This window comes from Castanea sativa, chromosome 10 (assembly GCF_040712315.1).
Source record: "Castanea sativa cultivar Marrone di Chiusa Pesio chromosome 10, ASM4071231v1".
Lineage (NCBI taxonomy): Eukaryota > Viridiplantae > Streptophyta > Magnoliopsida > Fagales > Fagaceae > Castanea > Castanea sativa.
In genome coordinates, this window is record NC_134022.1 from 31,230,090 (window position 1) to 31,241,371 (window position 11,282).

Consider the following 11,282-nt stretch of genomic DNA (forward strand, 5'->3'; position numbering starts at 1 on the left):
TGTAAAAAAAATATCAATATAGTTGTCTATCCTGTTTATATTATTTTGGCGGGAAAATATAAAGATAAGGGAAAAGATATTGATAATTTTTTTTCTTCTTAATTGCTTAAATGATAAGAAAAAATGGTTAAAATTGTCAATTTATAATAAATACAATTTTTTTTTTAAGTTTGGAAATCTGGATACCCGCCTATCTTAAAGAGAATCTACATTCCTACTAAGAGGGGTTTAAAGGAGGAATCTAGATTCTCCTGATATCTGATTCCTTGGCGCGAATTGCAACCAAATATGAGAATCTTTAAACATTTTTAGGAATCCTAAAATATTACCTCGTACTAAATGCCACGTTAAGTTTAGAAACATAACAATATTTTGAGATATTCAAAATAAAATACATGACCAACCATTTGAAACATAGTACTATTTAACTATTTATCCTTATGTTGTCAAGATAAGCTGAACTTTTAAACAGTAGTATCAAAGGTTCTCCTGCACTTAGAAAAATTAGATATTTTAGGGGAAGAGTTAACAAGGACATTAGTTTATAAAATATTTTTAAAAACTTTTTAAGGAAAAAATAATTAATTTTTTAGTATTTTTCATAAAAGTGATGTAAAGACTTTTTTAAAATAATTTATTAATAATTGATTTAAGGACACTGATTAATACGATATTTAGTTCCATACTTGACATTTGAATGTGGTTTTGTATTTTATCCTCTCTCCATAAAAAAAAAAAAAAACCCTATTAGGGTCTGTTTTGGGATCCACTTATTTTGCTAAAATTAAATTTTTTTTTACTAAAAGTACTGTAGATAAAGGTAAAAGTTAGTTGAAATAGTACAATGAGACCCATGAATAGTATAAAAAGTATAGTGATACCCATAAATAGTAATAAAAATAGATAAAATTTAGATTCAGTATTTTAGGTGCTGTTCCTTAAGTTTTCCTTTTAGGATTTAGCCATATGACTACTTAACTAAAAAATACATTTTCATTCCATGAGAAAAAATCTGCATGGCAGAATCTTAAGAGAGGAACTTAAAGAACAACACCTAAGTACTGTACCTAAATCTTACCCAACAAAAATATGATAAATGGTAAAATAAACCGGTAAAATTAAGCCTTCACAATCGTGCACTTTAGTATTATAATTTTGTTGTTTTTTTTAAAAAGCTTTATATTTTGTGGCTTAAATAAATTGTGGGTCAGAGCCCGAAAGAGAAGTCTCAACCGCCAAATGAATGCAAAAAACGACGTCGTTGTCATCGATGGGTCTGTAAAGTACCGAAGTTTATATATTAATGAATGTTGGCTGTTATGGCAATAAAGACGAAGCAGAAACCAAAAACAAAAACAAAAACAAAAACAAAAACAAAAAACACGCTAATATATAGTATATGGGTTATATTACTCACACACGCCTTTGCCTTTCTATCTTCGGATCTCTCTCTCACTCACTCTCTCAAACCCCCAAACCCCGATTCTACAATTCTCACCCTAAAAACCTAAACACGACGTCGCTTTCCCATTCTCTCTGCGCCATTCCCTCTCTTTTGAATCAGATTCGCAGCTTTGACTCTCTCTCTGTCTCTCTCTCTCTGTGAGTACACTTTTCCCATTCACATTTTGTATATTTTGTTTCCACTCCTTTTCTCGAAAAAGAAGAAGTAATTGTTTGTAATGTAGCTGTGAAAAATTATGGCAAAGATAGATAATGTCATGTTTAGTAATTTTTTAGGCCAATAATTAGCTATTTAAAATTACTGATTAATTATTAATTAATAGTTTTTGATATGAGTTGCTTTGGGGTGATTATATATGATCCAAATTTGAGTTTGTTTTTCCATGCTGGAGATACATAATGTTGTTACTTTAAAATTTTTTTTTTATTACTTTTTTTATTGTTCTAATTGAAACAGCAATGGGTGAAGGGAAAGATTTCTTGTTTGTTGTGTTGCTTGATTGATTTAATTGAAAATGTTAAACAATTGCTTGCTTTTTAGTAGAAACTTAAGGTAGTGTTTTATAGGATTTGGATTCATTCTGGACTTTATGATATTATAATGATAATAATGTGTGTAACTCTTTTGCAAGTTTTAGTGATATAAATGTGGCATTTTTGGTGAAAGCTTTTGTATTGATAGTTGGTATGTTGAACAGGGGGAAATCTCCAGTTAAACAGTGTTAGTCGCACCATCTTTATGGGGAAATATTCTTGGCGTACCCTAATTTTTCGTTTGAAAAGCTTGTAGTGTTTGAGGCTTGGCATTTCGCAAGCAAGGAGTTATTTTATTGAAGGGTTTTTGTACGAATTGTAGTCGGGACACAATGCTCAGCAGGGAGCATCTCTTGACCTATATTTACCTTCTAGTCTACATATTGCTTTCATCTGGGGTTATTTTGTACAACAAAGTAAGGCATTCTGTTTTTTCAGCTCTTTTTGTTTCGTCTTGTTTTGTTTTAAATATTGAATAATGAATATTACTTTGCTTTTTGTTCATTTGCAGTGGGTTCTCTCGACAAAGTACTTCAATTTTCCATATCCTATAACCCTCACTATGATTCATATGGGATTTTCTGGTGTGGTTGCAGTCCTTCTCATCCGTGTTTTCAAGGTACACATAGGATCCCGTTTGAACTAGAGATGCCTTCACTTTGAATAGTCTTTCTGCTTCTCTTCACTATGTTTGATGCTATCAGCCATTCTTTTTTGGTAATTATAAGGAACTTTGTAGAAAAAAATTTGTGGTGAAGATTTATTTGATAGACTAACCCTGAGTAGTAGACATAGGATTTGGTAACACAACTCTAGTGTTAATGGGGGTTGCAACAATTTTGTGATATGTGCTCTCTTGCTTTTGTTCCCATCTAACTGCATTGGTGATCATTGTTCATCTTATGATTTCCGGCATTTGGAACTTCTAGGGTCTTAATTTTCACATTGGAAGATTTAGCATAAAAATGTAAAATACTTGTGCAAGTTTTTGTATTTGAACAAGCTATCATATGACCTCAGTGTATCAACAGTGTGGTAAACTAAGTCTCAAAACATGTTCCCAACCCAATTTGATGGGATTATGCTTAAGTTGAGTGGAGTTGGTTTGAGTGCTTTATGTTCAGTTTTAAATTAGGTTGAGATTTGGGATCCTAGGTTGAGTTTGCTTGTATACAAGAGAAGAAATGATTTCCTGTAGGACATGAAAAAGGAAGACAGGTATGATGTGGTCCCACATAAAAGATGTAAATATTAAAGAGCTAGTATGGGGACAAATGAAGATTGAAATATACTGTTTAACTTTCTGAAATGTTGTTCTTTGTTTAGGTCTCATCCCTTTTCTTTTTCCACTTTCTTCTCATCTGTTTAATTTGTTCTTTGTGCCTAGGTCTACCTTTTCTTTCCTGCATTGTTTTCCCTTTATGCTATTCTTTGTTGGCCAAACAGTTGATATTTTTTTATTGGTGCAGGTCATTTCTCCTATTAAAATGACATTCCAAATGTAAGCTTGTGACATGCACTTTGATTTTTTTATTTTTATGTGTCATCAAGACTTTCTTCCTTAAGGAATATTCCTGGCTTTGCAGATATGCTACATGTGTCATTCCTATAAGCGCCTTCTTTGCATCTAGTTTATGGTAAGTAATGTATATTGTAGAGTTAGACTTCTAGTTTGAATCCAGTTACTGTGTTCCATTCAGATGGGGACAATTCCAGGATGCTATCTTGAGGCTTTTCTTCATTTATTTTTCCTATGTTTAGATGAGGAGCAACAATTGAAATTTAGCTAGTTACTTCTTAATGTGGTTCTATGTGTAACTTTGAAATTAATAATTGCCTAAGATTGTCTCAACTGTGAACAACGCTACCTAATTCTCCTGGATTGCAAGGAGAGTCGTTTTTTGTGCCTTGTGAGTATTTCCATCGTTATGCAGAAAGGATTGGTTGAGGCAATTGATTGGTTAAGGTAGTTTATTTTCTTTCTTTGCTATTATCGAAATCTAAATTTCACGCAGAGTTTCTTGGGCTAAAAATTTTAATTATCAAATGCTTCAAAATGTATGTTAGACAATTGATTTTGATCATTAGTAATTTTTTATGAGATAATGTGTTCATGACTTGAATACTTGCTTTTGCATCATAATGTAGATTTATCAAAATTAATAATGCGTTCAATCTGTAACTTGTTATTTCCACATCCTCAATGGCATGGATTTCATGTTGGTTCTCACATGTTAAATTGTATATTAAAAAATCTCTAATGCATTTTCTTTGTGGACAGGTTTGGCAATACTGCTTATCTGTACATTTCTGTGGCCTTCATCCAGATGCTTAAATCCCTGAGTATGTTAAGACTCTGTATTTGTATATCATTGTTATGCCTTGGGAAACTACTAAATGGCTAAGTAGTGAATACATCTTAAAATCTGGATTTTACAGTGCCAGTGGCGACATTCCTCACTGCGGTTGTTTGTGGCACTGACAAATTAAGGTGTGATGTGTTCTTGAACATGGTGCTCGTCAGTGTTGGAGTTGTCATTTCCTCATATGGGGAAATTCACTTTAATGTTCTGGGTACGGGTTATCAGGTCATGGGAATGTTTGGTGAAGCTCTCAGGCTGGTCTTAACACAAGTTCTTCTTCAGAAGAAGGGCTTAACTTTAAATCCTATCACCAGCTTATATTACATAGCTCCATGCAGGTATATCATTCTCACGTATTTGGAACCTTTGAATGATAGTCCCATTTGTGGGTTTGAATTGTTGATTCAAGCATGAATGGTTCTTTTGTGATAGTTCAGATCTTTAAATAACTTGATCTTGTTATGGCTAACCCCCCTCCCACCCAAAGGAAAAAAAAACTAATTGAGGATTCATGAATCCTCTTTAGTCTTTATTACATCTTTGACAATAATGCCCCTCCTCACTACTTTCATGTCATTGTTGGCCTTCCTTTGGCCCATTTTTCTTCCTTCAGCTTAAATCACTCATTTGCTTCAGTATATTTCTAGATCTTTAATAAATTATTATACTGAATTGTGGATCCGGCTTGTGTTTAGTTCAGGAGCGAACTGGACACAGCCACGTGTGGAGATGTATCCACTGTGTCCCTGAAATATTATCTGGTGCCTCTGATCTTTTTGATCATTTATTGATGGTATTTTATCTTGCATGGTTTTGATCACTTATTCATGTCATCTATGACTTTACTATGATATTGACAATGATGGGAGTCAGCTATTTCCTTCCAACATTGCCTTAAATTGTGCTCTTCTCATGCATTGTTCCTTGGGCTGCTAAATTTTAATGCGACTCTTGAGGAAAGAACATTTTGGGGAGTGTGGGAAAAGCAAAATAAAAATGACTCTGTATTTGATTCCAGATAAATCAGTTGATATGCAGTCTGTGGGTAAAATTATATTTTTATGCTGTTCTGCTGAATTGCTCATTCCCATCCATTGTCATGTGCAGCTTTGTCTTCTTGTTTATTCCTTGGTATTTTCTAGAGAAGCCTGTAATGGAAGTTTCCCAGATTCAGTTCAATTTCTGGATATTCTTCTCAAATGCACTTTGTGCTCTAGCTTTGAACTTCTCAATTTTCTTAGTAATTGGTAGAACTGGAGCTGTAACTATCCGTGTTGCTGGAGTTTTGAAAGACTGGATTCTCATTGCCCTTTCAACTGTTCTATTTCCTGAGTCTGTGATCACTGGGCTCAACATAATTGGTTATGCAATAGGTACGTTTTTGGCATGTCATTTGTTTCAACTTAAACTTTTTTCTAGTTGATATTTATGTTTACTATAGAACTAATTCTCTCTTTCTGCAGCTCTCAGTGGTGTTGTCATGTATAACTACTTGAAGGTCAGGGATGCTCGTGCATCTCAACTTCTTATCGAAAATCTCCCAGAAAGAGTGGTAATGGTTAATCTTTTCCGCTAGTCTTATTGTATTGTAGCCTTGTAGGTTGATTGGTATATATGCTCTTTTTAGTGTATGACTTACTGGAACAACTTATTTAGCTTTTTGCTGAAAGTGTGCTAAAGTATACTTGTATTTTGAAAAATTGAAAAAAAGTCGGAAAAAAGTGAGATTTTAAAAAGAAGTTCATAAAACTAAAAGCAAAAAGACTGGCTTGGAATCCAATGCCAAACAGACACTTAATCTTAAATATGTGAAAAATATTTACCCAACAGCTTTGACTGGTGATGCTATGATTGGACCAACTGGCCAAGAGCAATTTTGTGTTTCGCATCTTGATAGGAACCTGTGGATCTTATACAACATTGGTCCACGGAACTGTTTTCTGCGATTACATTCTTGTCTGTTGATTGGTATATATGCTCTTTTTAGTGTATGACTTACTGGAACAACTTATTTAGTTTTTTGCTGAAAGTGTGCTAAAGTATACTTGTATTTTGAAAAATTGAAAAAAAGTAAGAAAAAAGTGAGATTTTAAAAAGTTGTTCATAAAAACTAAAAGCAAAAAGACTGGCTTGGAATCCAATGCCAACAGCTTTGACTGGTGATGCTATGATTGGACCAACTGACCAAGAGCAATTTTGTGTTTCGCATCTTGATAGGAACCTGTGGATCTTATACAACATTGGTCCACGGAACTGTTTTCTGCGATTACATTCTTGTCTTTTATGTTTATATTTTCTTATAAAAAAAAAAAAAGAAAAAAAATCCCCAACATTTGAGGAAATTGTGCATTAGCCATGACATGGATAGGCATCATCAAAATCAGATGTCTGGCCTTACGGGGAACCTAACATCTTATAGATATTTTTTAATTGGGGAGCAAATACATAATCTTAATCTTCCTACCTCCAATTCTGCAATCACTTTGGAACTGTCACTATCTGATTGAACTGCTTTACCTCTGCAAGTTTCTTCAAAAGAGGCGGATTAAGTTGTGGGACCATAGTTATATTCATTTTTAGTTACAGGGAAAGCATTTCTCCCCCAAAGTAGTTCTGGAATGGTTTCCCATATTTTTCAACTATTCATCTTGTCTCTTCTTTTTATTTTCAAACATTGTAGGAGTTGAAGACGGAGAAAGCATCTGATCTGTATGACCCCAATGACAATGTACACAACATTAGTGGTGGAAGGAATGTATGAATGATTTTGTTCCTGATTCAAATGTGGATGAAGTAGCTGGTTTAATTTCTTCCTCAAGTATGTCTCATCTCTCATCTTGTGAGAAGCCAGCTTTGTAGTAATACAGCTTAGAATCTGAGAATGAATTGCAAAAGTAGCCAGTCAAGGTACAGATCCTTCTTTTCTTACTGTGGAAATATATATATATTTCTTTCCACGGGGCATCTTTATATATATGAATATGACTATAAATTGATTCACTGTTAAGACTTTGAGCAAGCAGTCAGGTTTAGTTTCATCCAAAATTTTCATTGAAAGTGTCATTCCTTAGCAGAAAATTATAGAATACACTGGGAGTACAATAAATTTTGGACAATACTCAGGGCCATATTGTCCTTAGGCTTGTAACTTTAAATGTTGTTAAATCTATGAGGAAAAAGTTTACATCTAAACCACTACGTGGCAATTGATAAAATCATACTCTTATACTTTTCAGTCACTATGACTTATTTAATTTAATGAGTCATGTGATTTGTTTAAATAGTATGGCGTAAATAATTTTATTCTTCACCACATAAAGGGTTGGAAGGAGATTCCTTCAGGAAAACTTTATTGGGCAGATGATAGATTATTCTTCAAGATCATTCATATTATTGTGATTATATCTTTTGGAATTTTATTAAAAAAGAAGTGTTAGTTGAAAAATATATCACGACAAATGTGACAATAGCCAAGAGCTGGTGGACCGTGATTCAAAATGGGCCATCTGCCTAATACAATGGATGATGCAAGGATATTACTTTATGGAGCACGGAAAATAGAGCAGTTTCCATCCAAAGTTGTTCGTGGTACCAAAAGCATGACTCCTAAACCCTCTCTCTCAACAAAAAAAAAGTTCATTTGATCTACTATCTTTTCTTCTGCATTTGTCGAATGGGACTACTGGCTTTGCAAACCAAAGTTAAATAAATTACAGATTACTTTAGTTAGTGGGCATTTGCGTCAACAAAGAAGAAGAAAGTTTGTGGGCATTAAAAAAAAGAGGGTTTAGCTTACCTTCAATACTTTTTTTATTGAAAATTTCTTATTATTTTAAATATACAATGACAAATGGTAGTAGATTTTAGGTGAAACTATACTATTGGTCCTTGAAGTTTACCTTGTGTGCGTAATTGGTTCTTTAAGTTTGAAGTAAGCATAATTAATCCCTTAATTTTTAAAATTGAGTTGTATTAATTTTTTTACTAACTGCCGTTAGTGGTATTACTTAAGTGGCTAACGGAACAATGACTTGGCATTTTTTTAATGATGCTGTATGTTTTTTAATTAAAAATTAAAAAAAAAATAGTTTTCACGTTAAAAACAATATTCACAACCTAGTACTAACCAAATTAAAAAAAAGTATTTTCTACCCTAGCCGCCGCCCCTTGCTCATGATTGGACTATTTTGTTTGAGCTAGACAGTAGTAGCCATTTGTGAAATGGCTGTATTAAGATGACGGCATCTCAAATCAACAAAAATGTTAGACAAATGTTGTTGTGAATGTGTTATTGCGTGAGCTTCCTGTGGCATCAAATTGTCTTTGGTACCTCAACTATTTAGCATCAACGACAAGCAAATAACCTGGGTGACCTTTGAGCATACATGGACCAATAAGACTGTAAACTGAGCCAAAACCTTGAAGCAATGCCATATCATATAAGGCATTAGATTGTGATATTGGTCCTAACACATGAGATAGTACATTGACCAAAAAAAAACAATAATCTATGAATAAAAACACTTCGTTGTACTCCTTCACATCACAATGTTTAGGCGGTGTGCGAGAGAATCAAGGACGCAAGTGGTTGTCGCAAGCGGTGGCTAGGGCTTGGGTTGTCGCTGGTAGCAACGACTAAGGCTTGGGTCTCTACTAGTGGTGGGTCTATGCTTGGATTTCTTTACTCAATCCCTCTCTCGTGGGTGGGTTTGTGATTTTTTTTTTTAAGCGGTGGGTTTGTGAATCAGTTGCATATACTAGTTCTAATTTGGTACTGGTTTGTGAATTTCTTGCTTATAAATTTATTTTGTAATTTTTAATAAAAAAAAGCAATATCATTAAAAAAAAATGTCAAGTCATTGTTCCGTTATCTAATTTGGTACTGGTTTGTGAATTTCTTACTTATAAATTTATTTTGTAATTTGTAATAAAAAAAAAGCTATATCATTAAAAAAAAATGTCAAGTCATTGTTCCGTTAGCCACGTAAGTAATATTACTAACGACAGTTAATAAAAGGACTAATTCAACTTAGTTTTAAAACTTGAGAGACTAATTGTGCTCACTTGAAACCTGAGGGACCGATTGCACATACAAGGTAAACTTGAGGGACCAACATTGTTTGCCTAGATTTTAATCTCCACATTTTATTTAGTTAGTGAGTAATGTAGTAATTTCTCATTAAAATAAAAGAAAATTCCAACTAAAAAAGTACTAGAGTCTAGAGGTAAGTCAAACCGAAAAAAAGCAATACTTTTCTTATTACTTTACTAATTATAATATTTTATTTTTGAGATAAGTAAAGAGTAGAGTAGTAATGTATTTTATTTTTGAGAGAGAGAGTCTAGTGCCACAAAATTTCCACAACTTTGCCATAACTTTTCTACATGGCGAGTTATAAGTGATGGAAATAAAATAATGGGTTTATGTGGGTTCATGATTCACCATTCATGAGTTGTCACATAACAAAGTTGTAACAAAGTTATGAAAAAGTTTGTGACACTAGACTTACTCTTTTTGAGATAAGTAAACAGTAGAGTAGTAGGTGAGGTTCAAACTACAGACAAAGAGTACTGCACATGGGATGCCATTATAACATTACCTATTTTTTACGGAAACAAAACGAAGAAGAAGAAGAATGCAATTACAATTGGGCTATACTTGAACTCCGCTTTACTAATTATAATTGAATAGTAATAGGAATGTCCAATAATTCCTAATAGAGTATCTTCTTGAAAAAAAAAAAAAAAAAAGATAACTCCTAATAATTTCATTATAGAGTCTAAACATAAAAAAATTCCTCCAAAGTTTTTAGGATAACTCTTATTTGAATAACTCTACTATGGAGTTGCTAAAATCCTATCTATCTATTTTAAAATGAGTAGATTAGACTTTACCTTATTCTTAACATTTAAACAAATTATCACCACTTTGATATTATTCGAATGGTTGATCATATGACAAATTTAATCCACTAATTTTCAAAATTTATGGATAAAATTTAGAAACTCATTAAATTAATCAAATAACTCAATCGAATTATACTTAGAAAGGGAATGTATATTATGAGACAGTCTCATGAATTCTCTCTATTATAACTAATATGCGAGATCCACGTGTATAGAAACCACACTTTGTAAAAGAGAGATGTCTCATAAAATAATTTTTCAATTAGAAGAAGGTGACAAGCTTTAACAAAATTGAAGAGCATGGGAGCCAAAAATCATTAAAAAAAAAAAAGTTCAACATTCTGCTCTCAAACACTTCAAAATTCTGTAAAATGCTAGTTCAACATTGTAGCGTTTGTAAAATTTTATTCTCTTATTTTGATTCAATCTTATCAGAGTCCTCTTTCTAAACTCTAAAAAATATATGATAAATACTGTAATTTTTGTAATTGATGTATACATATATTTTTTTAAAAGATAGATGTATGCTGTATTTTTTTATTTATAGGAATGCATGCTGTATTTGAAAAGTAGATAACTAACATAATAAGAAAATTGTAGTTAATTTAAAATTTGACTAAAGTTTATAAACTGAACGTTTTAAAGTGGTTAAAAAAAAAGTTATCTCAAAAAAGAAAAAAGAAAAAAGAAAAAGAAAGAAAGATAGTACTAAGCTCCAAACTTTATAAATTAGTAGTAAAATATAATGTGAGGTGGTAGTGATTGACGGCAGATCTAGTGGGGGCAGGACGTGAAATTACTGAAATATCCTCGTCCACTGGAATAGACTAATGCACAACATTACAAAGACCATTCATTGCAATTGTCTTTTTCTTTGCCCCTCAACCACCTCTTTTATCAGTGGTTTTCACCCGGCATCTAATTTTTCATCCCAAAGTCTAAAGACTTCCTTTTCATGTTGAACCAAAATTAAGACCATTGTTTTCCTATCAATAATCTTGCAATATATTGCTA

General features: G+C 32.7%; 1 protein-coding gene and 2 non-coding genes across 4 annotated transcripts; all 3 read left to right on the forward strand.

Annotated features, from left to right (window-relative positions):
- The first annotated feature begins 1,328 nt into the window (after positions 1-1,328).
- LOC142614155 (putative sugar phosphate/phosphate translocator At3g17430) lies at positions 1,329-7,553 on the forward strand. Of its 2 annotated transcripts, none has more exons than XM_075786700.1 (10): positions 1,329-1,602; positions 2,163-2,414; positions 2,510-2,617; positions 3,468-3,499; positions 3,585-3,635; positions 4,280-4,341; positions 4,438-4,699; positions 5,469-5,734; positions 5,825-5,913; positions 7,042-7,553. In XM_075786700.1, exons 2-10 carry the CDS (start codon positions 2,331-2,333, stop codon positions 7,120-7,122), a joined length of 1,035 nt encoding a protein of 344 aa, XP_075642815.1. In that variant the 5' UTR covers positions 1,329-1,602; positions 2,163-2,330; the 3' UTR covers positions 7,123-7,553. The 2 variants fall into 2 exon arrangements, with proteins under 2 accessions (XP_075642815.1, XP_075642816.1); XM_075786701.1 differs by having other exon boundaries at positions 1,479-1,602; positions 2,255-2,414.
- Positions 6,135-6,315, forward strand: LOC142614349 (small nucleolar RNA snoR2/U65). The gene has a single exon (XR_012840424.1). It is a non-coding gene; the product is annotated as a small nucleolar RNA snoR2/U65 (small nucleolar RNA).
- Positions 6,496-6,635, forward strand: LOC142614348 (small nucleolar RNA snoR2/U65). The gene has a single exon (XR_012840423.1). It is a non-coding gene; the product is annotated as a small nucleolar RNA snoR2/U65 (small nucleolar RNA).
- Positions 7,554-11,282: the final 3,729 nt, after the last annotated feature.

What these genes read in the sequence shown, in the direction of transcription:
- LOC142614155 (XM_075786700.1), top strand. Translation starts at nt 2,331, where the DNA reads ATGCTCAGCAGGGAGCATCTCTTGACCTATATTTACCTTCTAGTCTAC. An exon ending in ATTAAAATGACATTCCAAAT is followed by an intron (nt 3,500 to 3,584) that starts GTAAGCTTGTGA and finishes CTGGCTTTGCAG; the next exon opens with ATATGCTACATGTGTCATTC. An exon ending in TATTACATAGCTCCATGCAG is followed by an intron (nt 4,700 to 5,468) that starts GTATATCATTCT and finishes TGTCATGTGCAG; the next exon opens with CTTTGTCTTCTTGTTTATTC.